Here is a 17,889-nt window from a genome sequence, read left to right on the forward strand (position 1 = left end):
CCCAGCGTGCTGTACAGAATGGAAAGCTAGTGGATCATGAGGAAATATTCACTGAATGTGACAAAAAGTGTTACAGGCTAGAAATGGCTCAGAATCACCTACAGTACCTTTAATCACCAATCACAAAAATCTCCAGTTTAGCAAGTATTTTTAAGCAAAAAAAAAAACGTCAAAATATACAGTTATATTATATTACATCATATCATATCATATCATATTACATAGTTAAATATATGGGTAACACTTTACTTGACAGTATCGACATAAGAGTGACATGACACTGTCATGAACACATCACACTGTCATGACACATGAAACCTAACCCTTACCCCTAACCCTAATCCTAACCTCTAACCCTAATCCTAACCCTAACCCTAACCCTAACCCCAACCATAACTCTTAACCTAACCCTAAACCTAACCCTAATCCTAACCCTAACTTGTTATGACAAAAACTGAATGTCACTTAAAGAAGCCCTATGCAGGTCTGGTTATTCCTTCGCTGTTTCTGGGTTTTCGCCTGATGTGGGCTCACATTTTTCACGATATAGCTCCCCCTGCAGCTTCGGTAGCCAGCGACTGCTACGCTAAACCCCCACTAGCTAGCGAGCTAGCCATCAAGAAACCAAGCTAAACACATACAGGGCTCACAATAAAACGGTCGAGCAAACACATTGTTCAAGCATAATCAAACCACATTACAAAAACGAAGTTCACCCAAGGGTAGGCTACTAACAATTTCAACAGCAACAAAGCCAAGTCGGGTCCGTTTTGCAGTCTTCTTACAAACTACAATCTGACTACATTTTCGAGGCACGATTAGATACTTCCGCTGAGTTACATCCGGAATTGTTCGGACCGTGACCAGAAAGTTGCATATTCGGTTATTCCGCGGAGAAGCACTAGGGGGAGGCGAAGCACCCACCAAACGACCCAAAAAGTGTTGTAGAACCATCAGAACGACTCTCAACCTGCATAATTAAGGTAATTTTTGCTAACATTTTTGCATAGGGCTTCTTTATTAATAACAGAAGCGTTATGTCATAAATGTTTATGACTTGTTTATGACACGTTCATGACAGTGTCATGTCACTCTTATGTCGACACTGTCAAGTAAAGTGTAACCAATATAGGTTTTCAACATTGAAATTTGATTGTGGTCATAATGGAGAAGAAAGATGTACTTACGATTACTTTCCCTCATTTTGTTGTTATAAGCCTGCCTCAGTTCATCCTCCGATCGAAGCAGGATGCGCCTCGATAAGCTTGCGCTGAAGTCCCATGACCCAGCCTCCAGGGCATTGATGTACCTAAGGACAGAGAGAAAGCTTTTCCTATTAAAATCATCAGTTTTCAAAAGATGTCCAAGAAACATACAACAACTATGATCCACAGATAAACCAGAAGTGGTATGTCGAGCTGTCGCTGTTTTGCTTATGTTCACTAATCAACTTACTCACATTATAATATCCACCAAATGATGATAAAACAAACCGTATCTGCTCTGAAAAAAGCAAATAATACAGTAGAAATTATTTTTAAAAAAGATTTTTAGATAAATTAAGTAAGCTGCCATGGACAAACGTACAGGCAAGTGACAGTTTTCTTTTTTTACAGTCTAGGCTGTAAAACCTCTTTCTGCAGGTTTGGTATGCTTTCCAGGAGCTTTTCTCAGGCCTGGCCAGTGTTCAAATCGGGATATCACTGTGCATTTACATAAAAGTACTTTTTCGTAGTACAACCCTGTAACTTGTCATAACTGACCATGCCAAGTCTGAAAGATACTCATTCCTTCTAGAGGCCACCTATGGGAAAGAAATGGGCACCCACCAAAAACAGTCCTCAGTGTTTTCATTCTTCTTGTAGATGTAGGTCTTGTTCCACGACGGCTTAATCTGGTGTTCGAAGGCCCAGAATTTTAAGAAGAAGTTGGAGACCTTGCGGGCTGGGGGCAGTATGCGTGTGAGGTTGGCCTTGAAGTTGCAGGACAAGCCAAAGCTTCCAGCAGAGATTATAGGCACACTGAGCTGCAGACCTATGTCCCAGCTGAGACACAGAGTTGACCAGAATCACAATATTGCACTACCCTATTTTAAAAAGATAAATCTTCTCTGTTTAGATTGTTAACCATCTGCCTATTGAATTACCATGCTATTACTATATAGTCGATTAGTTACTACACGTGTTACACAGGTATAAGGATGTCTACAATGAAATAACTAAATGGTATGAGTCATTTCAAGTGGATTCCATAGACAGAAGTTAAGTTGCATTTGCTTAACACAATACAATATCAACTGAATGCATTGACAATAACGAGATAGAGAGGTTAGAGGTAAATCTAGCCTACATTAGATGCAATAGTTAAACTCACTCCACCATATTAAAGGTTGCGTAAGTGCAGGTGGGTCCCAACAAGACACAACCGACTTCTCCATTTTCCTAAAACACATGAATCAAAGCACATATGGAACACAGAACATGTCAAAAGTCCACAGCTTGGATGCATTTCAGTGTGTTCCTTTGATTTTCTGAAAATCAATCAAAGTAAACAGTTGAAATGTGTTTTTGTAATTTCCATAGTAAATCCACTGTTCCTAGGGTAAGTTATCAAGTTATAGAGTTTCTCATTTCAAGACTTAAATTATGCTTATGATGATTATTAAGGTACTGGATAGATCTATAAGTAATCATATGTAATGTAATGTAATAAAAAAAACACCCTCTCTGTTCTTAAGTCATCCCATGAGTCTCTCAAGATATAGGCTAGAGTCAAACCATGTTACAATAACTTAGAATAATACAAATGTATTCTAAATGTCCTAAATGTTGATGTGATACATGTTTTGTCTTAAGCAAAGGCTACGCCAGGCATGTAGCCCAATCTTAAGAGTCCTCTGCTTGCTGTTTCTCAAAAACATTTCACTTTGTAGAGTCAGCCAAGGCATGGCTGATAGAATGTCATGCCCAGAGGCAAAATTGATATACCACTTGTTAAACCTGGTTGAATAAAGCTTAAATATTGTGTGTGCTCATGTGGAAGACACATACAGTCAAGGACTTCAGGATTTGGACTCCTTCACAGCTACTGCTTTGACAGCCTTTCCGTCTGTAAAATTCAGTCTGGAACCCATTGTAGTTGGCAGTAAGATTACGATAGAGACCTTCAGACAGAGGTACAGTTGAGAGGCATTATTCTTTCACGTAAGAGCAGAACAGCATTATAATAACATGGAACTGAAACACATAATTTGCCATATTACACCTACACCCTACACATCTATTTCAAGTCATCTGTAGGCCTATTCCACTAATCAAATGACTGAAAAAATTCACTACTAGGTAGGCTACTGACTGAGATATTTGCCACTGGTTAAATTGGCAATTTAATTGTTAAATCTATTAAAAGCTATAACAGGTCATTGACTTCCCTTCATTTAGTTCCATCAAATTAGAATTACCATCTTCCTTTAATCAAAATTAGATGAACTCTTTTCATGCCAAGTTCATCATTAAATCTCTGTCATATAGGCCTTATTAAAAAAACGTTTAGCCTATTCCAGTAAAAAGGGCAATTGCCTGTTTCACTGGAATAGGCTACAAAACTTTTTTTCTCTCTAATTGATATGAAGATCAATGCCTGATTCAATATCCATGAACATTTACCATCATTCTTGTTGACTGTCAGAATGGCTTCGTCCACAGCTCTTCTCACAAAACTCATTCTCCACGGTGACTCATCGTCCTCCAGTAACACGACATTAATGGATGTTCGTCCTTTGAGACAAGACACCTGAACGGACTCACAGCCTTTCAAAATTAATGTAAATATAGAAATATAAAACCACCGCTGATGTACCAGTTGTCCTCTCTTGGTTGGTTTGCAAGTGAATGGTTCAGATTTATGCTTCGCCATTTTCAAACATTAAATAATATAGGCCTAGGCTTCCCCGTAGGCGCATATGCAATTAAATCAGATATCCTTAGCTTCACAACAGGTGGTCCTTTTCACTTATAGGTCTATTCCACAGTCGTCCAGCTATTCGTCTTAACTTTGAGTAGCCTAGGCTGCCATCCGTCATAATTTTGCCTCACAAACCAAGATTATCTGTGGTGTGAAGTTATGATAATTTAATTCCATCGTCTTGAAACAGATCTTAAATGTGTAATCCAAGGTCCAATTCTGGCATGTCAAGGTGTAGGCTAGTGGCGGTTTTTGTCGAAACTTTGGAGGCTCTGCTTACACACCTGCGTTTAACCTCTTAGTTGCTCACTCCTGTTGCCAACTTGCGTTAATGAACAACAGACAAACGCCTCATGTCTGCTTTCAGTCTGTAGCCCAATACATCACCTGCCTGTGTAAACATATAAGGCATCACCAAATATTAGCTGTCGAATGGCTAAAATGTATATTGTAGCAATTGGCAGGCTCCGCAGAATTGTCAAATAGGTCATAGAAAACGAAAGAGAAGTAACATAATTGCACTTCTTTTGAAGCAAATGAGCAGATCTACATACTATAGCTTACAAGACGCAGATGTACAAAATATACGTTCCGTTCGCGGCGCGTAAAATCCATTTTAGATGAATGGTCTATTTTTTTCGAACGTACGCGCCGCTATCACGTATCGTGTAGCTACTTGTTGTAGTGCCTGGTGCCCACGTGCCTGGTGTAGCTCAGCCCCAACACTTCCAACACATTTAGACTTCCAGATAAACAGTGGTCACCTTGTGAAACAGGTGGACTGCAGCTGTAGGCCACAGTTGTGATATTTCATAAGCAATTATATCTCCAGCAGCACAGTACAGGGAAAAACAAGGTGTGGGGGAAAAGATGGAAGGAGAACCCAGAGAAGAAAATTCTAGAATCAGTAAAATGACAGGGAGAGAGAACAAAATTCATGAAAAGAACAAAGGTTGCAGCAACCATAAAATGAATGACCTGTGTCATGCTGATAAATTCAACTGCTATAAAAGCAGCCAGATTGTGTACTGGTGCAATAAAAGTGTTTGTGGTGTTTGTCTTGATTTGAGCTCAAAGGCAACATTAATCAACTGAAAAAAATCTTCTTGTAAATTCTATATTTGTATAGTTTCATGTTAAAAAAGAAAGAAATGTAACCTTGAATTTCGCTTAACTTCCTAAGTAAACGGTTTTCTCAACATCTCATATTTGATGGAAAAGACAATCCAAAAACTCACCTCAAAAAACCCGAAAAAACAAATCCAGCATATTTCTTCAGCAATCTTTACATTGCTTCCTAATGAGAGCAGGTCACACTATCTGATTCTGATTTTCCCACACACCCTTTTGCTCTGCTACCAAACAGCTTCATATATCAATGAATGTGACACTTCAGGGCTACCACAATTTAAATATCAGGAACAGGGTAATTCAGAGTTCAGTGGTAGAGATAATGGTAGATCATGCTGTTACAGCATCCAATCTCTCAGACTGGGAGACAAGCTTTTGCAGATGGATGTGGACGCTCACCTAGTACCTTCGATTACAGACTACCTGACAGAGCAGCCACAATTCGTCAGACTGAAGAACTGCCTCTCTGACACTGTGATGAGTAGCACCGGAGTTCCATAGAGAACTGTGCTCTATGCAGCCGTGGCCGAGGTTAGCGCTTCGGACTCGTAACCGGAGGGTTGCCGGTTCGAACCCCGACCAGTAGGCACGGCTGAAGTGCCCTTGAGCAAGGCACCTAACCCCTCACTGCTCCCCGAGCGCCGCTGTTGTTGCAGGCAGCTCACTGCGCCGGGATTAGTGTGTGCTTCACCTCACTGTGTGTTCACTGTGTGCTGAGTGTTTCACAGAGACCAAATTTCCCTCACGGGATCAAAAGAGTATACTATACTATACTCTCTCTCCAGTCCTGTTCACGTCTGACTTCTGCTACAACACAGAGTCACGCCACATGCAGAAATTTTCGGAAGATACTGCAATTGTGGGGTGTATCAGGGATGGGCAGGAGGAGTAGTCTGGTGGAGGACTTTGTGCAATGGTGCAAATTCAACCACCTACAACTCAACACTGCTAAGACCAAGGAGATGGTGGTGGATTCACATAGGTCTAAGCCCGCTCTGCTGCCAGTCTCCATTGAGGGGGTCAATGTGGAGGTGGTAAACACTTACAAGTATCTGGAGATACACGTGGACAATATACTGGACTGGTCAACTAACACTGAAGCACTCTGCAAGAAAGGGCAGAGCCAGCTGTACTTTCTGAGGAGGCTGTGGTCCCTTAATGTCTGCAGCAAGCTCCTCTGGATGTTTTACCAGTCTGTTGTTGCCAGCGTCCTCTTCTATGCTGTGGTATGCTGGGGAGGAAGCATTAAGAAGAGGGATGCTGGGAGACTGGACAGGCTGGTAAGGAAAGCTAGCTCTGTCGTGGGCGCTGAACTGGAGTGCATCACTTCAATATCAGATAAAAGGACCCTGAACAAATTGCTCAACATTTTGGACAATGACTGTCATCCACTCCACTCCACAGCACTATCACAAAGCAGAGGAGCATGATCAGCTCAAGACTACGCACACTGCCATGCACAACTGACAGACTGAGGAAGTCATTTGTCCCCAGGGCCACACAACTCTACAATACTTCTCAAAAGGGAAGAGGAGAGATAGAATTCTCTGCATAGTCTGTCTGCCTCTCCACCCTCTCCACCACTTCCACTACGTCCTATAGCAATGTTTGTGTACTGACTGTCCACTGGCCCACTATTTACTATGCTTACACTGTTTAAAAGCCCATATACACAACCCCCCTCCTTCCCTTAGCCTGGACTGAAGCCTAACTTACTGTAATACAATGTAAAACAATGGCTGTACCCCTATTACTTCAAATCTCTAATATTGACAGTTGATTTGTGTATCTCCTATTTGCTTTATTCCTGTATAATGCCCATATTTAATGTTGTTATTTTTTTTACTTTATCCTTGCACTGCTATAGTTGTTATATTACTATGTCTACATTATTCTCTTATATTGTCCATATTTAATGCTGGTCTCTAGAGTTTATCCTTGCACTGTTGGACTTATTTGCACTACCACCATGACACACACTCTCATACCACCTTACCATGCATGCATACTGAATCATAGGGTCAGCCCCTGCCCTGTCACTGCAAGCATCTCATGCTTATACATCCCTTAGTACATTCATGTGGATTTTTTTTATTTAGTATCTTTTTTGTCCATATTATTTATGTGGATTTGTTATTTTGTCATCCTGTTGATGTTGTATGTGTATGTTGTGAGTGATGTCTATCTATCTATCTATCTATCTATCTATCTACAATATCTATCTATCTATCTTTCTTTCTTTGTACAATAAAGTGTTCATCTCTCTCTGTCTGTCTCTCTGTCTCTCTCTCTCATACACACACACACACCTCCAGAGGGAGGAAAATTGGTCAAAATCATATTACAGTTTTTCTCAGTCGCGCTTTGGTACATTTCTCGAATCATCCTCGACATTTGCAAAACAGTAAGTGCATTTCTCAAAACAACTCGTACAAATAGCAAAACACCATGGATTACCTGCAAAAGCCACTTTCTTGCTCAAAATCCTTAATTCATCTCTCAAAATTAAATATCTGTGTCACACATGTCAGTGCCATCAGAATGACAAGTCAGTCAGTGCCATCAGAATGACAAGTCCTTGTGTCATTGTGTACGGATAAGACAGTCAAATTGATTGCTAGTCATGTTGTCAATATGTACTCTGGAGGGATGTTCTAATGTAAACTATGGCTAAAATTTTGATGACAATTATTGTAAATTGTAGGTTACACCTAATATGGTAGTTTGATTGCTAGAGACTGGACAAGATTCACATTTCCGCTTTTACTGTTTGTACTGTCATTTGTTGACAGACCATGTCATTGCGATACAGAAAGGAAAATACAGCACTGCATAGCACAAAGGAAAAAAACAGAAAACAAAAGTAGAAATGTGAACATACTGTAGGACAATCTCCAAACTCTACGCAGTGCAGTTGGAATTACAGTGCACAGTATTCTTAGACCTCCTGATATGTCTGTTGGGCCACAAATTCTCATCCACATCCACAAATTCTCATCCACAATGAATATCGTCTTGATTACAGTTTTTCTCAGTCGCTTTGGTGATTTTCAAGTCGGCTTTTATTGTCAATTTCTTTACATGCACTGGTCATACAAAGAATTGAAATTTTGTTTCTTACTTTTCTCAGATCAGAATGAAAATTCTCATAACTATTAGTTCAACCTCCACAACATTTAGTCATTTGTGCACATCATAGTAGCAATTTCTCCTTCCTCTTAACAAATTGCAAATGCTTTTGAACATGTATCAGTTGCTTTGTCATGTCAGTCAAAATGAACTATACTTATGGATGCTGAATAGTCATTCCCAATAAAACTAATAGTCTTCATTTCATTGCTTGAGTCATTACATACAAAATTGGTGAACTAGTTATCAAATTCTGTCACAATGCTGTAGAATTGCATATATAGTAAATATGTGAAACGTACATATTCAGTGTCTTGTACTCACTTACTCCCCTAACTACAGCAATTTGTAACTTTACTGTAGTTTTCAAATGGCTGTACAAGTAGTGCTGTCTTGAGCATTTTCAGGTGTCACTGAGTTCTGACCTTTTTTTGCATGGGAAAACACTGAGAGCATAAACTGTCGTAATGAGAACAGAAAAGAACAGAAACCAATTTTCCATTATAGTCTATGGTAGTCGGTGTCAAATCAACACAATTGTGAGATATGTGAAACCTGCCATCTTTAATGCGATTAAGGAGCATACTATGAAAAACCATACTACCACAGAAGAACAACAGAGCCTACAAGAATCCGATAACCTGTTAAGAACAAGCTGGGTATCATCAACACTACAGTATCCCACAAATGAGTCACATATACACACATGCACAAACACAGATACACTACTTCCAGATATTGTATTTACATTATATAGCACTGTATTTCTAGATCTGTCCAAATCTGACATAAGCAGGGGTGCCATCACTTGTGTGAAAGTAGTATTAAAATAAGTAGTATTTTAATTAATCAAACAGCAAACATCCTGACGTACATCCTCATATGCACATCTCATTTCCAAATAATAGCCTACAGACAAGGACACAAGTTACTCTCCTTCTTAAAGTGAAAGGCACCTAGACTAACACACCACTAATATAATGTAATCATGACATTAAAGGTAGGTGTTAAAAAAGTAAAAAGGTTGACAGTGGGTTATGAAAGTTAATAACAATTAAGTTACTCAAACTTGTTTCATTTTCTTCCTCTCCAGACATTTCCCATTATAGAGCAGCTGGTTCTGTGCAACCAAAGGTATTCCGCAAGATACAGCATGGAAATAGGAAGAGGCCACTAAATGACTTCTGATACAAAGACTTCAAATGGTTGGAGTATTCCATATTTAGTGTTTTGCTACCCCTTCCATAATTTTATCGCTTCCAAATTCCCCATCGTCTGTCTTCAAATCAGAATCAGACTTTTCTAACTGGAAGCAAGACGGTGATTCAAAGACCATTCCAAATCAGACCATTGTAAAAATAATTGTTGAAAAAAAAATTGTGTGAATATGATGTAGTTGTTGCTCACATGCTGTGTGTGTGTGTGTGTGTATGTTTGTTTGTTTAAATGTATGCAAACTGGCAGTTTGGGAAATAGGAAAGAGTTGAAGTAAAACTTGTCCAATTGAACAAAAATGAATATGATTGTACAAATATGATGTATGATTTCTGTTTAAAATATCAATGCATTTCCGCTGAAGTGTCTATTATATTTTAGTTTTATATATTGTGTTTTCAATGCACATTATAAATAAATGGGAAATTTGTTAAGATTTATATTGGCTTTTTAGTTTTTTAGCAAAAGTATTTGAACAAGGTGAGACTGGTGAAATACGCACCTTACTGCTGTGGTGTAGTCTAGTTAGCTGTAGTGGGTATACTGTGATCAATACCTTTCCTTGCCTATTTTAAGTTGGGATACTTAGATGGTGATGCTTTCTAAGCAAGTGGGTATACCGCATAGTCCTGCATATCATGTAGACTACACCACTGTTACTGAACAAGGGATTTTCTGTGCATGGATGTTGACCGGTTCTTGGCCCCTCAGTGTATGATGTGGCCCCTTTGTGGCCCCTGTCTCAGAAAAATCCTAGAACCGCCACTGCTGTAGCCTAAGCACTATCATAATATTTTCCCCCAAGCCTGAATCATTGAAGATTTTATCTTATCTTTTATCTATCTACATATATGTAGGCCTAGTAACCTAACGTTGGATCATAGCCTATCAGTCCTTTGCCATCTATTGGAGAATGGAGCATAGGCTACCTGTAAAATACTGTCTTGTGAAAGTTTTTCAATGTCCAGCGGAAATTATCAGGTAATACAGTTTTTCTCGATCGCTTTGATGCTTGTGTTAACTCTGACATCACATTTTCAAAACAGTTAACACCCACAAAAGCACTCTAGCCAAAATGACACATTTTGCTTGCAAAAGGCTATTACTCTCTCAATACACTTAAAACATGCAGCAAAAGCAAACACATCCTGTCATCAAATCACTTCAATCAATCATTATACACTAGACAACAAAATGCAAAATATAGTTCTCAAAATTAGCATTTTTGCTATGTCTGTTCCATTTCCATTTCAGAAAAAAATGTGAAAAGACAAAATGTACTGAATAAAAAATAATTGTATTCATTCCTCCTAAGATGTAACTGTCATTGTAAGACCTACAGTAAACACCTACAGTAAGCACAAATTTCATTGAACTACAACATTTTTCACCAAAGTAGACCTACAGTAGGCCTAAACACCTTTTGTGCTGTTTTTGAATGACATCTGTGTCAACTGTTTTGCAAAGGGGTGTGAGAAATGTGTGAACCCAATGAAAACGTGTAAACACATTCGCAAGAGATTACTTTTGCTGTGCAAAGAAGGTACATGAAGACCAAGTTAGAGCTTAGATCGGGCCATGGGCGGACTGGCCATCTGACATACCTGGCATTTTCCCGGTGGGCCGACGCACCTTTTGGGCCAATAGAATAGGCTATATATATAATTTAATCATTTTGGCCAACGATCGGCCCAAAGGAAGGACAATCAAAGCCATTTACAACGTAAAATGATGTCCCTGCAGCAAAACTCAACGCATTTCTCTGTGAGGGCTTGCCTCGCTCTCAGGTGTATTACATTACATTACATTACATTACATTACATTACATTTGGCTGACGCATTTTTAGCCAAAGCGACTAACAACATGGTAAACAGTTTAAGTTTAGAGCAATTCTCAACAACATTAGGACAATTTAAAAAACATTAGAGTACAGTAAGAATAAGTGCATCAGTGAGTGCAGTTTTTAACAGTTACGTGTCAGTTTAAGACGGCTGGTGAGTGCTAGGATCAGCAAGACTTGTTGTAAGTGTTGCTATGAGAGGAGATGTTCTCTAAAGAGCTGGGTCTTCAGGAGTTTTTTGAAAATGGAGAGGGATGTCCCTGCCCTTGTAGGAACTGGCAGTGTGTTCCACCAGCGAGGAACAACAGATGAGAAAAGTTTGGATTGGCCTGAGCGTACCGGAGGTGGAGCTAGACGTCGTTCGTCTGAGGAGCGCAGCGGTCTGGAGGTAGCGTATGTCTGTATGAAGGCATTCAAGTAGGTGGGAGCAGAACCGGAGACTACTTTGTAGGCAAGCGTTAGAGCCTTGAATTTGATGCGGGCCGCCATAGGTAGCCAATGTAGCTGGATGAGTAGCGGGGTAACATGTGCCCTCTTGGGTTGGTTGTAGACCAGGCGCGCCGCCGCGTTCTGGATCATCTGAAGTGGTTTCACTGCGCAGGCTGGGAGACCTGTCAGGAGGGCGTTGCAGTAGTCGAGTCGTGAGATGACTATTGCCTGAACCAGAAGTTGGGTGGCATCTTGATTTAAGTAAGTCCTGATTTTCCGTATATTGTAGAGTGTGAAACGGCATGACCGGGCGACTGAGGCAACGTGATCTGAGAAGTTTAGTTGGTTGTCGAGAACAACTTCTAGATTTCTTGCAGTCCTGGTAGGTGAAACAGACAGAGAGTCAAATTTGATGTTGATGTCGTGGTGTATGGTAGGTTTAGCTGGGAGGACCAGCAGTACAGTCTTTGAGAGGTTCAGCTGGAGGTGGTGTGCCTTCATCCATGTAGCTATGTCTGAGAGGCAATCCGAGATCCGTGCTGAAACCAAGGGGTCATCAGGTGGAAAGGACAGATAGAGCTGTGTGTCGTCTGCATAGCAGTGGTATGAGAAGCCATGCGAACGGATAATCTGTCCCAAGGAGGTGGTGTAGATAGCAAAGAGAAGGGGGCCCAGTACTGAGCCCTGGGGGACCCCTGTGGTGAGATGGTGCAGATAGCTGACCAAGCCATGATACGTTAAATGAGCGTCCTGTGAGGTAGGATTCAAACCAGGAGAGAGCAGAACCGGAGATTCCCATGTTAGCGAGTATAGAGAGAAGGATGCGGTGATTAACCGTGTCAAAGGCAGCCGATAAGTCAAGCAGAATGAGTACTGATGACCGAGCGGTCGCCCTGGCTTCTTTTAAGGCTTCTGTTACAGACAGCAGAGCCGTTTCGGTAGAGTGGCCGCTTTTGAACCCAGACTGATTTGGATCGATCCAGAAGGTTGTTCTGTGAAAGGAAGTCAGAGACCTGTTTGGAGACTGCTCGTTCAATGCCTTTGGATAAGAAAGGCAGGAGTGAGACAGGGCAGATGCTGGAGGTGTATGCTTGGAGAAGTGACAAAAGAGGACATTGAAGGCTGGCTATCATTATTTCTGCCATGGCAAGCCTGCTTCATGTCTTTTTGCTGTCATAGGTGAACATCGTGCGCACTTAAAGCAACACCAAAGAACTTTTCCTCTGTCGCACGCACTATTTGTTTATCCAGCACCAGCTTTGCAAATAACAATGTCCACAGACAAGGTAGAATATGTTGCATGATTTTATGAAAGTACGATGTATTGCGACATCAGATGCAAGTAAATTTTGTAGTTTCTTATGTCTCATTCCATCGAACTAGATCCGCTACCCGATCCGGCAAACTTACATAGTGCGGTTATAGCCGGTAGAGGGCCGCGAAGCGAATGCAGAAAGTGCCGTTCACCCTGTTACGAGTTGATGAACCACTGAAACGATTTTGGAAACATTATTTTAAGGTACAAAAAACTCTTTGGTGTTGCTTTAATGCACGCAACAAAGCATACCTGACAAATGCATACCTCCGACTTTTCTCCAAACTTGCTCAAAGTCTTTACATCTTCAAGCTTCACGTTGCACTTAAGCTTAAGCAGGCCCGGTGTTACCGGATATACGGTTTCTGAGATTCTGAGTTTCCAGGGCGGAGTTTAGCGTGAATATTTATGAACGGAGGATGTCGTGCGCGAGTGCCTAGACGCCCATTGCTGAAGCGTGAATAAAATGGAACTGAACATGTTGTCAAAGAAAGTAGAAGACCACGGCGTTTTAACACGTTTTTGGATGTTGTCATGTGTTATTAATGGAAAGTATGACTATGTCGTGTTCGAGTTTAGATGCAATTTGGCGTCAATGTTGTTATCTTGTGTCGCAGCCAGTCAAACAAAATTGTGTCAGATTCAGCAAAGTCCTTTTAGGCAAGTCCATCCACTCGGCGACCATATACCAACGTTTTATGGGCACTCATCGGGCACAGTCTTTGGGTCGAACTGCGCGTGCGCAAGGCTTCACGATTCCAATCTTGCCCCAGCGGCGAGATCACAACACATGATTGGCACGATGTCTTCACAACACACCATATGATTGGCTCAATGTATTCACATGTCGACGTTTTGCCGAGGAAGGGGTGGGATATGTGTAGACAACGGCCATATTGGCGTGACAAACTAGCCCCATGCTTTTCTATGGAGTATTTTTTGAGTGCTGTGTCTCTACATTAGAAAGTCTCTGGATTCAGTGGGTCGTCGCTTACCATTAAGGATATTGGCGATTTTTACACAGTAGGCCTTGATGGTAGTCCTAGCCTAGCTAGGCTATTATGTTTTTATCGTTTTGATATTGTAGCCTAGCCTCTGTGCATCTGTAGTGATGTTAGCCCAGGCAGCAACATAGCCTACATCAGATTGACCCACTGTATAGCCTTACAACACAAATGTCTGTGCAATAAATAGCCCATGTTACACGCCTGTGTATGTCCTAACTCTGAACAAATGGCATCCTGTCATTGCCCTCATGCACATGTGATATGTTATTCTGAGACATAATCTATAGGAATTACTACACATAACTAAACACACAAAAAGTTGTAAAAACAATTTTATTTTTAGTTTATTTAGTTATTTACAGCCAGGGCAAATAAACTGTCCTTCAGTGTCAGGCCAGTTTACACATTCAGTGGTAGGCCTACCAGCCCTGGCAGCAATCACATTTTATCTTCAAGACAAAAAACATTGGCTTGACATCAGTATTAACTCAAAGTTAAACAATATTATCATACCAAAATACTCACAGAGTATTGTGTGCAAGGATAAGGATATACAAAATAAAGTTTGGGTAATCAGCCTTCAAAGGGCAGAAATGGGGTGCCCTGTCTATCTATTGTACAGCAGTTTATTCTTTTCAATTTCAATTTTACATTGTAAGAGGGAGTCTGGCCAAGTTAGCCTAATATTCAAAGGGAATAGAACATAAGAGCAGATTTGGTCGAAAATGTAAATTCATAGGCATATAGAACAGCATGTGATATGAGCCTGTCTGGCATCAAATACACAAGTGGAGTGGTGTGTTTTGGTGAGTGCTGGTGAACATATTTTCATCACAGCAGGCAACTAAGTAACTTGTCATCTTGATGATGCACTACAATAAGAAATCAATAATTCATATTATAATGAACATAAACATAATTCTGTTGTCTGTTTCTCTGTTCCTACCTGAAGGACCTAACTGTTCCTACCTAAACTTTCAAAGCGATAAGACCTGCTCAAAATGCCATTAACTCCATTAAGAGTGTATGGGCTTTCAAAATGATTTTGGAAACGTTATTTTAAGGTAAAAACTCTTCAGGGGTCCTTTATGCATCACATGACTCATTTGGGGTTTTAAAGGGCCAGATTACCTGTTATAACAGATTACCTGTTATAATCAGCCCATATGTAGTCATTCACCTCAATCTGATGAACTTTACGTTATAGTCCCCCCCTCCCCATCATCCTCATTGAGCACATAGGTTCTTGTAAAGTACTACTTAATTGCATTTGTAACCATTACCTTTTGAATATACAGATTCTATATGACCATACCCCACATTAATAACATTAACCCATTCATCTTGTGTATCTGAAGGACTTCTATAAGTAGGCATCATCCATGTAAAGCTAGACAGTGTTTGTAAGGTAATAAAGCATTAGGGATGCACCGAATCCAGGATTCGGTTTCGGATTCGGCTGAATATTGGATTTTTTGACGGGGTTCGGTTTCTGCCGAACCTTAGAATTTTTCCCCGCCGAACCGAACCCTACGCTTACACTATGCGCGCTACACTGGTCGACGTCATGACGCCGCCTTTGATTATAGGAAGGTGTTTACGTAGGTGGCCCGTTCGAATGCAGTAGCTCAGGCTGTGTGAGTGAGAAAGTGAAAATGGAACTCGTGAGCAGAAAAAGTGTTGTTTGGCAGTACTTTCAGTCCAAAGAAGGTGATTCTAGTCGAGCTACATGTTCAATTTGCAGTTAAAATAAAATAAAATTAAATATACACTGCTGTGGATGTTATTTACTTCATAAATGTGTTTACTGTGTTAATGGACTGAGGATGGAGTAGGATTCGGTATTCGGTTTCGGATTCGGCAGAATCTTAACCAGTGGATTCGGTATTCGGCCGAACCCCAAAAATCTGGATTCGGTGCATCCCTATAAAGCATATTGACTTAATGTAGTTATGACCTTTATGGATAAACATAACCAATATACTGTAAGTGCATGGCCCATATTGATGCCCTGCTTCCCTAATGGTACAATAACAACATGATTGTATAAAACACGTTTTATTATTTCACAAGACTCCCAAGATATCAGAATGTCCAATAAAGCATGCCTTAATGATCTGTTTTGGCAACAGAGGTAGCTGGGCATTGTAATGCAGCACAAGTAAATTTGTCAAACTAGGCTAACATGTTTGTGTAGGCAAGCATGCATGATCAAACCTCGAAACTCATTGGACTTCACACACAAAAAAAACAGATGATGTACTGACACTTAAAAGACATCTACCATGATGTCCCACTGTCATTACAACTTTAAGTGCTAAATAGCCCATTTAAACAGGGCTAAATGAAAGTAATGACAATTTGATAGGCTGTAGGATAGCCTGCCTGTCTAGGCTACACAAGATCAAAACATATACGCCAAATTGCATAATCGTACACTTACTCGACCACCAGTGGTCGTCGAAATTGTCACGTTTTTCCACAATAACCCATATCAACATTCAAAAACGTGTTAAAATTGCTGTAGTCTTCTAGCTTCTTTACCAACATTTTCAGTTCCATTTGAGTCACGCTTCATGAATGCTCTCTAGGCGCGCGCGCACGACAACCTCCGTTTATAAATATTCACGCTAAACTCCACCTGACTCCACCCATGGAAACCCAGAATCTCAGAAACCGTATATCTGGTAACACCGGTGTGATGCGTGGGAGTGGAGAAGCTGCGCATGACACGTGTTGCGCAGATGACATTACAAATGACATTTTGTAACTCTGAGCCTAACTTGTATAACTTTGTATACCAGGGCCGGAGTGGGGCCACTTTTCAGCCCGGGAGTTTCAGGCCCAAGACCGGCCCACGTTTTCCATAGTGGTGGAAATTGGATAAATGAAGCAACATTTCAGCTCTTACTATCCTGTACTTTTTATTAGTACCATGGTTCAACAAATGTGTAAAGATTATATAATAATTCACTTCAACTGAGAAGTTAACAAAAAATATTCCACTATTCCACAAGTTAAAGGAATCATATGTAAGATTTTGGCCAAAACTGGTACTGCAATCACTTTCAAATTACTGTAGAGCGGTGTATCCCCTCCTCCTCCACCGACTCGAGGTTGCCAACCCGGATGCCAAAACACTACTGACTTTGTGATTAGTAGATAGGTAGAGGGTGGTGCATCAGGCCAAAACACAACATGACATGACAAAACACAACATCGACATCAGTTGAGGGCTGCAACTTCACTTTTTAAATGGCAATATCCTGGCCGGACTACAGTTGTCAGTGATATAAGTATTTGAAATTAACATGATTTCTTAATGTCTAGTGACATATCAGGGCCATTTTATGATTAATTGAAATACATTTCTTACATATGGTTCCTTTAACAAAAACAGAAAGAAAGACAGAAACAAAGAAAGCCTTTGAAATGTAGCCTATCCCACGCTTCCACAAAGAGGCATATTGAACTAATGTTTAGGCTACATGTTTTTTGCATGGGTAGGCTATATTGTTGTTTGGTGATTTAGCCTACTCCTTTACTACACCCTCTTCTAAGCAAAAAAAGGCATATGTTCATCATATAGCATTAATATTTTGCTCTTTCACTAATTTCGGGCTCATCATTTTCAGTGGTTGACTGGTTGATCTGCTGCTCAGAGGCTACAATTTTTACCGCATAGGCCTACACAGATCAAACTTCAGTTTTGTTATTAATATTAGCATACTGCAAAGTCTATGAATCGGATTCAAAAGGCTAATATTTTAAGAAATGTAATATGTTGCTTGCAAATAGCTTGACAACGCTACAAACGTCCAATATTAGCCCAATAACTGCTAATAATCATTGCCTATAG

The 17,889-nt window shown here is 40.4% G+C and overlaps 1 protein-coding gene across 1 annotated transcript in view; it reads right to left on the reverse strand.

Moving 5' to 3' along the window:
• gucy2cb (guanylate cyclase 2Cb) overlaps positions 1-11,049 on the reverse strand; it is a 30,088-nt gene extending 19,039 nt beyond the window's left edge. The window contains exons 1-6 of the mRNA XM_076298792.1: positions 11,043-11,049; positions 3,660-3,809; positions 3,051-3,163; positions 2,374-2,441; positions 1,830-2,045; positions 1,188-1,309 (exon numbers count right to left, since the gene is read on the reverse strand). Coding sequence (XP_076154907.1) covers positions 1,188-1,309; positions 1,830-2,045; positions 2,374-2,441; positions 3,051-3,163; positions 3,660-3,809; positions 11,043-11,049 — 676 coding nt within the window. The remainder of the gene's footprint in view (positions 1-1,187; positions 1,310-1,829; positions 2,046-2,373; positions 2,442-3,050; positions 3,164-3,659; positions 3,810-11,042) is intronic.
• Between the last annotated feature and the right edge of the window lie 6,840 nt (positions 11,050-17,889).

The sequence above is a fragment of the Alosa pseudoharengus genome, unplaced genomic scaffold, assembly GCF_046254945.1.
Source record: "Alosa pseudoharengus isolate Yale_2024_CS ecotype anadromous, Long Island Sound unplaced genomic scaffold, YU_APseudo_1.1 YU_APseudo_1.1_scf_21, whole genome shotgun sequence".
Lineage (NCBI taxonomy): Eukaryota > Metazoa > Chordata > Actinopteri > Clupeiformes > Clupeidae > Alosa > Alosa pseudoharengus.